This window comes from Artibeus jamaicensis, unplaced genomic scaffold, assembly GCF_021234435.1.
Source record: "Artibeus jamaicensis isolate MK-2021 breed Jamaican fruit bat unplaced genomic scaffold, CSHL_Jam_final contig_3176, whole genome shotgun sequence".
NCBI lineage: Eukaryota > Metazoa > Chordata > Mammalia > Chiroptera > Phyllostomidae > Artibeus > Artibeus jamaicensis.
The window spans coordinates 6004949-6019576 of record NW_026521740.1 but is presented as its reverse complement, the minus strand read 5'-3'; the positions used below and the strand labels follow the sequence as shown (position 1 = coordinate 6019576).

The following is a 14628-nucleotide window of genomic DNA, read 5'->3' as shown; positions in this document are numbered from 1 at the left end:
AGTAATAAGTTCTGGGGGTGTGGCCCAGCAGTCTGAGCTTTAACAAGGTTCCCAGGAGATTCTGTGCCCAAGTTTGAGAACCAGAGCATAGACTAATGGTATCCGTAGCAACATATTGTTGGAGGAACATGAAGGGTTACGTTTTCTGAAATGTGCTCTCATTTTCCCACCCACGCAATGCCAGTGATTCCTTGGACTCTTTGAACTTGGAGGTGAAGCCATCGTCTGGTTAAATGCCCCAGTGGAGGTGCGAGGGCTGGACCAGGGGCTGCCAGCACAGTGCCTCCTCTCACGTCACAGGGCCAGTGCCAACATCAACAATCTCTGCTCTGCACAGGTGTTCTGGGTACTAAATTGTTTTTGCTTTATTTGCTGAGATTTCAAAGGCCCAGAGGTTGCAACAGTGAGTAGAGCTTGCATTCCTGTTTATAGCACTTACAAATCCACTCAATATTTAGGGGGACCAGAGAAACAAAGAGTTAGAATATCCACTCCCACCCCAGATTTGCAAAGATGTGTTTGGTTTAAATGATCATTATTAAAGAGTAAAGAGATTCAGGGAGAGGCATCATGGGTGGAGACAGAACTGAAATGGAGGGAGGCAAGAGGGAAAGAGATGAGAAAGTGGGGAAGATTCAGAGATGAAGTCAGCACAGGGGAGATGCACAGAGTCTCCTGTTTGAGCGGACACACGCAGGCACCTCGTTTGCAACAGTAGCACTGTGGGTTCTCTGTCCCTTAGAACACATGCAGAGTGAGTTCCTTCAGGCCTGCCACAGACGAAATTTACAACAGACAAGGAAATAAAGAGCTTGAGTTTAGTATTTAAATGAAGTCCTCACACTTTACATTCCTTTGCTAGTAACATTTCCTGTATTATCTCAGTTTGTTTTCATTAATTAAATGTTTTACTCTTCTGTCGTTTTTAAAGGTACTTATGAAAGTTTGCAGGGGTTTTGTTTTTTAAAGACTTTACTTACTTATTTTTAGAGAGGGGAAGGGAGGGAGGAAAACATCAATGTGTCGTTGCCTCTTGCTCACCCCCTTCTGGGGACCTGGCCCACAACCCAGGCCTGTACCCTGACTGGGAATTGAACTGGTGACCCTTTGGTTTCTGGGCTGGTACTCAGTCCACTGAACCACACCAGCCAAAGCAGGTTTTGTTTTTTAAAATCGTATAAAATTGAATGTGAATGAAACTAAAGGTTTGAATATTTCCATTAAGTTTTGAGTGAATAGAATACATAGTATTGATATTAGACAAGTAAAAATTGAAAAAGAGACTTTTCTTTAAAAGACCATGTTTTACAAAAAATAAAAAAGGATGTTGACATACAAATCTTGCTATTTTTTAAATAATGGGAAAAAATCAAAATTTGCCAACTGATGTTGTTACCGTGACGAGTATATGTCCAAAAACAGTGGGTCCGCTGTCCCATTCACACACAACACATCCACATGGTTTCTTTGGAAAGCTACAGAGGCATGCTGACAATCCCTTGGTTTTTTAAATTTTTATCATTTTTATGCCTATATTTGCTAGAAAAATAACTAAAATCTCTTTTGATAATAAACCAGGTCACTGCACCAAATGACCTACATCATTTTACAACAAACAGTGGAATATTTTGTCTGTTCCCTATCTCGGAGTTCAATAACTTCCTAGGTAAAAAGTATGTAACATGAAAAGTAACCTTTGCCACGTCTGGTTCTCCCAGCACAAGGCGCTGTAAGCTCTTGGCAAATGCTCCGACTGTGAGACACGACTGCCACCGTGTGGGCGGCACCAGGCTACAGAACGCAACACCAAATAAACCTTCGACTTAATGAGAATGACCATATTCTTTATTCTGAGAGGCAATGAAAATCTGCTTTAAGTTACATTATTTTAGGCCAGGTAATATGATGTTCCCTTTTGGTACAAGTGATTGGATGCTGATATTGATGGTATTAACTAGCAGTTATCTACGGCCTTGCTGCTCCAAGTATGTACCACGGACCAGCAGGGTCTGTATTACCTGGGAGCTTCTTCGAGATGCAGACAGACCCCCACCTTGGATGCCCTGAATCTAAACCTGCATCCCCGCAGGTGCTCAGGGGATACCTCTGCACACTACAGGCAATGCCGACAAGTGTTCACACAATTAGCCCCAGTATGAGTCTCATTCCCTACTGGGCTCCCACCCAATCAAAAACTCCAAACAGTTAAAAAATATATAACTTGTCTTACTTGAATTACTCGATTAACCTGACTTTCCCTTTGCTTAGGTTAAACTAATGGGTTAATTTTACAATTCAGAAAAAAAATTAAAACAAATCCTCCAGAAAAAAGGGCTTATTTAGTTTCAGGAGAGATTAGAGTATTTTATTTTTGCCCAATCAGAGCCCTTCAGCATAAAGAGACATTCATATACATATATATGAACATTTTCCAGAAACATTAATTTATAGTACATTTTTAAAATACCAGCTTCATGGTATTTATTTACAAAAATATTTCATTACCTAATTTTAAACCTTTTGCTGTGATGACAGTTTGTAAAGTACAGGAATGCAAAATAACTACAAAGTTTAACACATTTTTAGTGTTTGCAATAGTGCCTTCTGGATGTTTTTCAAAATGAAATAGTACACAGAGGTGGGTCGTTTTGTTTTTTTTTTAAAACTGTACTTAAAATGCATATTCCAGCAATCACCTTTGAGATAGTTACTGGACTGAGCAAGATACATATCAACATAAGTAGGTCAAGGGCAGCAACGAAACACGAACTGCATGTACAGCTTCAGGTCTGCACAGGCTAGAGCGCTACACCAAGCATGCGGGCCTGCGTGAGAGGAAAACCAAGTCTTGCTCTCCGTAGTATTGTTTTGGTGACGCATTCACAAGGAACCAATAGTGTAACTAGAAAGCAAAATGTTTTTCTGGTTCTAACTACCATGTTAAGCAGAGGTCACACCTAAAGTACCACAGTACCATTTATTTACAAAAAAAAGGTAATTAAAAAATTTAAAACATGATTTACCCTCTTTGCATTGTTTCCTGTTGGTATGAGTCTGTTGTCCACTCCTTACATTGTCTTCAGGTGAAGCGAAGTTCAAACAACACAAAACACATAGCAAAAGTACTTTTTAAAAATGAAACTCCCAAATAAATAGGATTCCATGGCCGTTTGCCTATATCCATTGGAGATGCCTGAGTTGGACAACCTACAATACTGGTTTACTCACATGTCACACATGATAAAAGTTAGCTTTGACCATGGAGCTCATGGTGGAATACTGGCAAAACTGACATCCATGATTTTTCTGATATAGAGTGTAACAAAAAAAGCAATTCAATTCGGTCCTGGACTACTGTACTCAACTTGTAAGTGAGCTAATAATTTTAGATTGTATTAATAACTGAAGAAAGCAATGTTATAACCCCGATTATTGGGAAGTTATTCAAACTATTTAATTCATCTGAGAAAGGTAAGCTGAAGTTTTCCCTTTAATTTTTGTTGTTGTTACAACTATTTTCTGCCAAGGGACCTTTAAAATGTCTGTGGTTAAGTAGTTAAGATCGTTAACTATTCACAGGAAAAATAATCCCCATAGCACTTTACAAGAAATCGGTTGGAGTGATGAAACATATAATCAACAAAAGCTGTAAACAGCATCTTCACATTCATTTTCAAATTAAAAATAATTATGGGCATGAATTTCAATCCAACAGAACAAAGATCCTAAATGGGAAAAGAAGAAAAAAGGACACATACGATATAGGAGTGCTCTTTTTCAAACTAAATACAGATTAAAAATTCTAGGAATATTGATCAGGTATCAAACTGATAAGGAACAAAGTCTATAAACTACAAAATAAAAACCTTCATTGACAAAAATACATAAACTCTGTTTTCATTTTTGGAAATTTATTTTTAAAAAAGGTAGAAGAAAATACCTGGAAAACTATTTTAAATATATATATATTTTAAAACAATAGGTAAGGTAAGCATCCGACAGCAAGCTGAAGCTATTGAGAAAGATTTTGCAATGATTGTTGTGGGTACTTTCCCCAAAATAAAATTAGCATTTGAAAACGCTCAATAGAGGGTTTTAAAACCATAATAGTAATATCTTTCCTGTCACGTGTGAAGACTTCTGAATGACGTATGATACTTTAAAATTAATTGTATCTCGATATGAGATACCAGTATTTCTTATTATAAGCGTAAAACATAACTTTTTGTATGGATAATATACATACTTTTTAAGTACTTCGACTTAAACTTAACAAGTTCACCATTTTTTAAATTAAAGAGTACATTTATAAAAATTCCATTTTAAAACTAAAAGTATATTCTCTAGCAGTATGTATAAATATAACATGTTACTGTGTGATCTGAAAACAAATCTGAAAGTGTTGCAGAAATTTAAAACCTAGAACACCGGAACATAGAGCAAATGATTTACTACACTTTACGCTTGAAAACTATATAAAAACCTATGAAAGGTTTCAAAACCATGATCGGTTTGATTGTTTCAGGTGCAGCTAGCAGCATATTCATGATTTTGGTATGTTTTATACATATGAATCACTTGCTTGGAACTGAGAAATGTGGATTAAATGATGATAAAAAGTTTTCGTTACCTAAAAAAGTGCAGAAAAAATTCAAGTTTAAAGTTCAGTGCTCTTTATTTTGAAAAACCAAATCAACAAAACCCCAAAAGTTAAAATGTAAAATAAATCTTTGCCACAAAAAAATTTACCTTTGGATATAGCTTTTCTGATGTCACGTGAGAAAAATACCTCAAGCAAAATGTATATGGAATATAGAACTCAGGGTAAAACTTTGAACTCCATGGTGTGTCTTCCACACGTTTTTCCTTTTCTCAGCTGTCTCCCCACCACCCTTTGGAACCTAAAAGTATGTAACACTTTCAGACTTGTTTAAAACACTCACAATATCTACATGAAATAACTTCAGCGGTACCTACAATTAAGAAGTTCTAAGCAAAAGAAATGCTTCTTTCTTTAAAGTACTGTATTTAATTCAACTAATATACTACATATAACATAGACAAGTAGCAGCATTTTTTTCACATCCACATAAAAATCAAATTAAGTTAGCAATAGCTCAGTTTTATATCCATAACCATTTTTGGAAACACTTTGTACAACTGAAATGCAAACCGAGGGGATTAAGATGATGCAAAACTTCAAATGGCTATAATATACAGAATCTGTCAGAATGTAAGATTTCAATTAACATTCTAAGCAAACACATTTGGATTTTAGTCTGAAGAGTGAAATGAACTGGGTATGTGATACATGGAAGGAAACCACTTCCAATTCACAAACTGCTAATCAGTGAACACTTCTGTGATTTTAGAGCCAAGGACCAATGCGAGGAAGCACACGTGATCTTTCCTTTTTCTAGTATTTTCTACTTTGACTTTTTTGGTTTGTTTTCCTGAAATCTTGGCCTGCTGGTGACTATTTCTGCATTTAAAAAGAAAAAATAGAGATGTCATCTCTCAAATTACAATAAATTCCCTGGGTTAGTTATTCCTGCAGACTGTCTCTTATCTACAGACTGAATCAAGTATAACCTCGAGAAGTTTATTTCCTATTTTCAAAAATACTTAAGCTTTCTAATCCTAAGTTTCCAGTGTGCTGTGCATAATTTGTAGATTAATTTAAAAATGAAATAAAATAACCCAAAATACTGATTTAAAATTTTCTTATAAAATCCATCTCAGGTAAACGCATCTACTTCTGTATTTGAAAATAATTACAAGATTGGTTCGTTTTATATACAACAGGAAAAATGACAGTAAAAAATGAAGTTGATATACAATTAACACAACACAGCAAATTAAATAATTACAACTAATATGCCCTTCCACATGAATGAGTAATCAACCGATATATCACTTTATTTAGGGCTTCTCAGCTTCCAGTCTGTAACTATACCTTTAAAAAAGGTACTAATACTTCCTGTGACATATGGAACAATGGGTTTATTAGGTAATATACAATACAAATTAAGCCATTTGTAAATGGCTGGATGTTCATCATACAACTGACATCAATGAAACAGAAATATGTTATTAATAGATACTTTCTACAAATTCAAAAACTTTTGAAAAGTACTGCATTTTTAAAATATTTCTTTTGGCTTGATCAATGATCTCTATCAGATATATTTAGTCCCTCTCTGATGACATTAAAGAAAATTTTAATGTAAACTTCTGTATCCGTAGTGCACGCCGTACAATGTAAACAAAAGGCTTCGCTGATGGACAGAGGAAAAGGTGCAGGACAGACTGCGTGAAGCGAAGGTGTTCTGCAGGGACGGACCTGTGGTGACCCCACGGAGCAGGAAAACCACCACCGTGTTTGCTATCAGGTTGTGCTCTGATTGTCTCCATGAAAAAAAGAAAATGGTTTTAAACAACTTTTTAAAGAAGAAAATGTTTCAATTTCATTGAGAGTAACGCTTCTGTTTTGCTCTTCCTATGTCACTTTAACAAGGATCAAGGATAACCTCAGATGCCTGTGTTAGGAGATTACTTATTCCCAAGGTTTACGGAGCTCTCTTTCCTGTCTGCAATGCTATTTTAGGAACCAATCACTTCTTGTCCTCTGATGGTCTCATTTGCATTATCTTCCAATACAGAAATAATTTAGTTACAAAAATGCACGTATTTTCCTTTCCTTTGGCTTCTTAAACCTTGAAAGGACGTGTATAGTATATTTCTACAGAAAATATTTTGTAGGTCAACAGACTAGATTTTATATAGATAACTGTTGACAAGAGATGCTTGTGATTTCCCATGCGGCAGCATGTGCGCTAAGACTGAATCAGCTCATCACCTGAGCTGTTAGCAAATCAAGGGCATTTTAAAAAGGGAGCTGAGCACTTGACTGAAATAATGAAACAATTTTTAAGCAATTTTAATTAAATAATGCAAAGGTACATTTGGTTAAACATTTTATAAAAATTCAAGCAAAATTAAAAACTTAGCCAATTTCAACTTTTCTACAAATGTAACCAGTAACTATTTTGGGCAAATCCACCTGGAGCTGAATGAATGAGAACAAGGACGGGGACACTGAAGTTTCTCCTCACCACAGGGAGGCTCTTCTCACTTCCCACACTGCGGAGCCACATGGCAACTCCCCGGATGGTGAGCAGTTCAGTCATGCTCTACACTTTTCTTTTCAATGAAAAGTGATGGATCGCCTTGTTTTGCTTTTGACAAAATATGGACTAAACACAAGTATACAGAACAAGAATCCAAGAGTAGCCCATACACGAGTCAACTATGTGTATGTTTTTATTGTTTAAAGCCCACCACTCAGCGTATCCGTCTAGAGAAATGGTAACGAACAGTTTGTTTCGTTTTCACTGATGACACTGGTGACCGGTGGCGGAAGGCAGGGAAAGTCCACGACAGCTGCGCGCAGTTCAGTGGGCGGTTCGGACGCCGCGTTCCAGCTTCCGCACTCCCGACGCGCAGCCTGTCCCTCGGGGGTCAACACTGATGGCCGCGGACACACAGCACGGACCGTGTGGCCTGTGAAAGCTCAATGCCAGACTGACCCGGGGAGGGTCCCTGCGGCGTCCCTCAACGTCCCGCCTCGGTTCTTCGTCTGTAACGTGTGACCTGCGTAGTTCCCAAACTGTCACCCCACAGCTGGCATGCCCCTCGGTTACAGCCACGTGCCTGGAAACAACAGTGCGTGGTTGTGCTAGGAAAGAGCAGCAGCCGGTGATGGACGGCCTTCAATGTTAACTTTCCTGAAGTAAAATCAATGAAATAAATAAGGAAAATGCTTTTTCCTTTTGGCTTAAGTTGGACTGAGTTGGACTTCTGGGGGTCAGAACTGGTACCACTTCTTATCTTTGTATTTCAGCATCATCTAAAGGAGAGAAAACACGAAAAGCATGTTTTAAAAAAATGACAGAACAGTATCTGTAAGTTGTAACCAAATTTCTCTATTTTTCCAAAACACTGTATCATTCTGAAACATTCGTAGTGTTACTGTATTGCTTACTTCAAATCAGTGAAAGCAGGAAGAACTATTTCATTTAGAGAAACAAAGTCCGTCACTATGAAGAACCAGCCCAGCCCCTGGCCAGACAGCTCAGTTGGTTAGAGCGTTGTCCTGATACTCCAAGGTTGTAGGTTCGATCCCCAGTTAGGGCACATAAAAGAATCCACCAATAATACACAGAACAACATAAAAAAATCAATGGCTTACTCCTCCCTCTTTCCTCCTTCCTTGCTCTCTAAAATCAATAAATTAAAAAAATTTTTTTTAAAAACAGACCCAGCCTAGAAGACCCTCACATTTCTTAGACACACGACATAATTAAATTTTGGCTCAGAATGTTCTTTGGTGACTTAAGCTAATGACTTACAAATAAGGTAATTTTCAGTTCTCTAATTTTTACTAAAAACAGTGCTTAAAGAACATGGAAATGAAGGTTAAAACTACCATTCCTGCTGTCCAGAACTGACAGAGCATTTCTTCCAAGTCCACACTGTGTGGCGCCCTTTCTCCACATGATTTCATTTGGTTCTCAGAACAGCTCCATGAGTTAGGGAATATTATTCTCTCCCTTTTACAATGAAAACACTGAAGCTAAAGGGGTTACCCCAACCAACACAATGGTGAAGCCGGGGTTCGAGGCCAGGTTGTCTGATTCAAGAACCCACAATCCTACCCAACTCAATGTACTATCCTCCTCAGACTCTAAAATACGACTCAAGAATATCTGGTAGAAGAGAAAAGCCAGCAGGTCGAGACTGAACTCTTTGCTAAATATTCAGAGAGTGGATATAGTGACTGAAGTGTTATATGCTTTGGAGATCAGTCGGGTGCAGGGTTATGCCGACCGAATCCTGTCCGAGATCGAGGGCTGCTAGGCAATCCTGGAGCCGTGTGTCTGCCAGTACCAGGACCAACAAAAGACCTCTGAATCTCTTTGAAGCCCTGGACACAAATCTTCAGGTCAAGTTACCTCTTTTATGCACTGTAGGTATCAGCGTTTTTGAGCAAGAAAGAGATGACTTTTGATTGAAAAACATACAGAAGAGCCCTGGCTGGTGTAGCTCAGTGGATTGAGCTCGGGGTTGTGAACCAAAGGGTTGCCAGTTCGATTCCCAGTCAGGGCACACGCCTGGGAATCAGTGGTCTCGGTGGGGACCACGCGAGAGGCAACCATACACTGATGTTTCTCTCCCTCTCTTTCTTCCTCCTTTCCCCTCTCTGAAAAATATGCAGAAGATCTGTTGCTGCTGGATTGGGTTTTCAAACATAAAGGTGTGAGTTTTTCAGACAACAAACTCGAAGTGTCCTCAAGGTGCAGGCGAGGAAATGAGTGTGTGACACAGTCCAGTGTGAAGACCAAGGGCCGGCAGACCTGTGAGCTGCGATGAAAAGTGTGTGTGCTACCCGAAGGCCTCAATTCAGTTTCGTTTTCTTTAAAGATTTTATTTATTTACTTTTAGAGAAAGGGGAAGGGAGAGAGAAAGAAAGGGAACGAAACATCAATGTGTGATTGCCTGTCGTGTGCCCCCAACTGGGGACCTGGCCTGCAACCCAGGCATGTGCCCTGACTGGGAATCAAACTGGCGACCCTTTGGTTCACAGGCCAGCACTCAGTCCACTGAGCCACACCAGCCAGGGCTAAATTTCGTTTTTTAAGTGCACTGTGCTGGCCACAGAGCGTATTTGTAAGAAGACCAGTTAGGGAGCCATACTTTACAGAAGCCCTTTCTAACCTCCACCGTGATTTCCCAGTTCATCCGGATGAATCCACTGCAAAGACACATCTTACTACTCCTCTGTCTGAAATGGTCCACAGAAAGATACAGACAGTCTGCTGTTGGAACCAAAGTGTTTGCCAATTGTAGTAACTTAGATCTACCTAAAGAGTCAAGAGAGGGAAACTATTTCCTTCTGAGGGAGAAAACTGGTGGTAGAATGTGAGGCATTTAGGAAAGAGCCTTGTTACTAAATTCCTAAGAAACAGTTGCAAAGAAAAAGCCTGGAGGTGAGCAGGCTCCCTCGGACTGATAAGCCTCGGTAAGAGACCAAAGCTACTGAGACATTCTTGTAATAGTTCCCTCTAGTGGCAAAAATTGGGAATTTGCAATTGTATGGAGAATGCACACTCATGCACAGATATAAAAACACTATGAAAATACAGTATTTTCATACTTGTTCTAATGAGGTTTCTTTGTTTGAATACTTGTTTGGTAGACATACCTCGTGAGCATGTTTAGAAAATGAATCTGCACTGGACAGCATCGCTGCGGTTCTTTCTTCCAGGTCGCCCAGTTTCTGCCCCCTCTCGTCTAGTGCCAGCCTGGCTCGTGCCAGTTCACCGACGACTCCGGATGCTGCTCCCTTCACGCCTTCGATGCCACCAGGACCAGGGATGTGCTGTGCAAGACTTCTTGAAGCCTTTCCTGAGGAAGATTCTCCAACTGAATGAATTGATGAGAGAGTAACTCAAAAAACGAAAATTTTACTAATGTAAAAGCCCACCAACTGATAGCACTACATTTTTTACACTGAATGACGATACAACTGAAATATTTATATATTTCACTTTATAATTAATGCATGTTTTCTTTGATCATATGGTTTTAATTTTTAGACACTTTTTCAAACATGCAAAACACAGTGCACATTATAAACATTGGACTCCATGCACAACAGGACTTGTGCAAAGAAGGGACTGGTCACTATTTATTGGAATGAATAATGGGTATACAGATACCAGTTTGTACAACAGGAGAAACCGCTAAGTGTGGAAAAAACTGAAGATAAATTAATTTAAATATATTTAAATAAAGTATACAGGTTTACATTTTAATATACAGATTTAACTGAGCTTATTTACTCCATGCTGTGTCTTACTTAAAAGACTATGCTTAGGCTTAGAAGAAAAATGAAGAATTTATTCAGTATTCTATTTTAGGCTCCGAAAGTTAGGTATGTTACATCCCTTTCTTTCTCTCCGTTTACCTTGTCACTCACCAAAGATCAAATGTTTCACTCCAAAGACCTCAGGTATTCACAGCTTCCCCTCCCCTGGTCACGCAGACTAACTACCTAAGCAGCTGGAGGACCGCCAGTTGGATTCTGTTCCAGACCGCTGTCCCACTGCCTCTCCCCCCGCACTCATTTCTTCCATGAGAAATAGAATTCACATACCATAAAACTTGCTCCTTAACAATCCCCTCATTTTTAGTTTATTCAAAAGGTTGTGCAACCATCATCAGTATCTATTCCTGAGCATTTTCATCACTACAAAAAAAAGCCCAACTTTATCAGCAACCAATTTTCACTCTCCCTCTTCTCAGGCCTTAGCACTCAATTCTCTCCTCTACTTTCTTGTTCTGAACATGTCACATAAGTGGATTCACATAGCGTGCAGCATCTCGGGCCTGTCTTTCCAAAGCACTATTTCCTATATTTTCTGACACTCTATAAAAAATTGATTTTTCTCTTTTTCATCCTTTTTCTTTACAGTTCTTCTGGAGTGGTGGGAAGGCTTATTTCTCCATTTGTCTAAAAATGTCTCATTCTTGACAGATGTTCTCAGTATAGAATTCTAGATTAAGTATTATCTCTGTCAATGGACAGAATAATGCAGGCCGTTGAGAAGTCAGTCTCCTGCTTGTTAAAAGATATCTATTATTTTTTTGTAAGCCACCTCACAGATGTTCTTTGTCTCTGACACAGTATATGTATAATGTGTACATGATATATACATTATATTATACACTGTATAATATATACTATATGTACACTATATAATATACACTATACTATATATACTAGTGTTATATACTACATAATATAATGTATACATATGAATTACATATTCATGTAATATATCTAGCTGTAAATTTATAACAAACTATCTTTCCTGGAATTCAACAGGTTTCTTGAATATGTGAACAGATATTTTCTACCAATTCTGAAAAATTTCTAACCATATTTCTTTATATATAATTCTTCTTCATGTCCTTTCCTGTTTCTTTCTTGAGAAGGTCTAAATATATATTAGATCTTTTCCCTGCAGCTCTATTTCTTCAATTCTCTCTGTTTTTACATCATTTGTTTCTGTATGCTACACTCTGGATGGTTTATTTGAACCAATCTTTAATTTATGTAATTCTCCATCAGTTTTGCCTTATTTGTGGTCAAATTCATCCAGTAAGTTTAATTTTGCTTTTTGAGTATTTTAGTTCTCCAATTTCACCTTCGTTTTTTATACATTTGTTGTAATGATTTTTAAAGGTTTTAGTTATTTGATAAATTGTTCAGGCATGGTACTTATCCTCTTGAATATAATATGCATAATTATTTTGTAGTCTATATATGATAATTCCAATATTTAAACTACCTATTATTCTCACTGTTTTTTGTTTTATTGATTATAGTGTTTATTTCTAGGGTTCCAGGTTATTTATGATAATATTTGAAAAATTATTTCTAGAAATCATTTGAGTTCGTGGACATGTCATTTCCTTTGCAGGACATTTTCATTTGTTTCTACCATGTGCTGGGGACTTGAGCAGTCTGCAAAAATCTTAACTAAGGTTGAAAGTTTTTTGGCCATTCGAATAATCTGAAGCTGAGCAGAAAGCCTGTGTGTGTGTGTGTGTGTGTGTGTGTGTGTGTGCGCGCGCGCGGTGCTTATTCACTTCTAGTCCATCTGACTCTTCAGGTGTGGCCCTTTGGCATCCTTGGAAAGAAGGGGATTTGTTTATCAGTGTCCTCACCATTGTCAGTCTGGGACCCCATCTTGCAAGTCCTACCCAAGTTTAGTATCTCAGTCTCCCACAGCACAATCTCAAAACACTTCAGGGTAAAAGTGGCCTTGGGTTGCCAAACTCACCACTGGGTTTCCGCTCTTCCCCAGGTACTGTCACTATATTGTTAGCTCTCTGGTGCTTCCAAACGTCTAAACATGTTGTTTTTAAAGTTTGTATAGTTATCCTCAGTAAGATGGTTATTCCAAATTACCAGTCCTCCACGACTTGCAGTCTTCAGTTTTTAAAATGAATTAAAATGGACTAATCCTAATTCATGTAGGTAAGTTTTTAAAAATAACATTGTAATGTAGTGCAGAGCGGTACAATGTTATTACTGGTATTTAATCTTACAGTCTTTTCTAATTAAACACAAAGGCAAAGTTCTAAAATATTTAGGAAAATAAGAGAATAAAAGAGAAGAAATTCAAGTACAGGTAATAGCTCCTACTACTTAAAAGACAAGTCATTCACTGATTCATTGGATCACTCAGTGCAATTTCTAATGTGTTCCCATTATGTGGAAGGTAGTAAATGAGCCACATTTTCTTATTTTAAATAAGCTTCTAATGCAACGAGAATACTTCTGGAGATTTCGTAAGATGCTATAAGTGCTTAAGTAAAAACTTCTCCAAAATTAAGGTAATGGGATTACAGGTCATCGATGAAAATAGTAATGATCACCGTTAATAAAAACACTTTCTAAACTATTCACATCAAGCTGTGAATACTCGTTTTAGCTGCCTGAAACTCTATTCTGATTTTGGTTCCCTGAATAAAATAATCCCCCGAATTGCGTTGGAGCAACAGAAAATAATTTCGTGTATTTTGCTAAAACATGGATACGTTAATTATTGTGACAAAGACAAAAAAGGTGAAATAATATATATACGTAAAATATTATATGGCTTGAATGTTTTAAGATATATTACACAAATTAGATGAATCGACTTACACAGTTCTTCTCTGTCGAGAGATTGTGCACCACCTCCAAACAGGCCTTTGAAGAACCCCCTGTTCGGTGCTTCAGGTGTTTCTACGGGAGTGAAGAGTTCACCCAACATTTCCTTTAAAATCAACACACATTGTAGTTGTTAAAGTTTCAGGAAACTCAACTGTGACTCACAAAACCATCACTGCAAGCTCTTTAACTTAAGCTTATAACATTACCTATTGAGATTCAGAAATAATTAAGAGCACATTTCAAATGATCAGACCCAATACATACTGACTTAGTCCAACAGTAAGTTATTAAAACTTGTTTGACTAAGACTGACCTGCTGCTTGCCATTTTGGCTACATAATTTTCCTTACATTTAAAACAAAGATGATATTCCTGCTTAAACCAGAGACTCCAATCTTTGACAAAATTTTCAAGTAACTTTTGTTATTATTTAGAATTGGTAACTTGATTGATAATTAGCTTCTCCTACATTAGAAAGAAGAAAAGTTATTACCAAGATAAAAGTCCAGTGTGATGATGAAATGCAGTCTTGAATTTACCACCTTCAACTGAGTCAAAAAATTAATATTTTTTAAATTTAATAATTAGAAAGACACACCAACTTATTTTTTCATAAACATATGCTAGGAAGACAATTATGACAATATAGACATAGAATTTCAGAAATACAGCTGAGAGATGGGAAGGCTTCTTTCTATATTGTCAGTTTTTTGAATCACTGTCAGTGTTATTAATCTAACCACTGACATGATAAAAGTTGGAGACAAGAAAGGTTACTAACATGTTATTGACTTTGTAGATAACTCAGAGAGAGGAAAGAGAAGGACATTAGCGACTTT

At 37.6% G+C, this 14628-nt stretch overlaps 1 protein-coding gene across 3 annotated transcripts in view; it reads right to left on the bottom strand.

Annotated features, from left to right (window-relative positions):
* Positions 1-6924: 6924 nt before the first annotated feature.
* Positions 6925-14628, bottom strand: part of STXBP5 (syntaxin binding protein 5) — a 125113-nt gene continuing 117409 nt past the window's right edge. For all 3 annotated transcript variants that reach the window (XM_037156812.2, XM_037156813.2, XM_037156814.2), the window contains 3 exons: positions 13781-13892; positions 10265-10485; positions 6925-7909 (listed from right to left, as the gene is read on the bottom strand). In XM_037156812.2, coding sequence (XP_037012707.2) covers positions 7868-7909; positions 10265-10485; positions 13781-13892 — 375 coding nt within the window. In that variant the 3' untranslated portion in view covers positions 6925-7867. The remainder of the gene's footprint in view (positions 7910-10264; positions 10486-13780; positions 13893-14628) is intronic.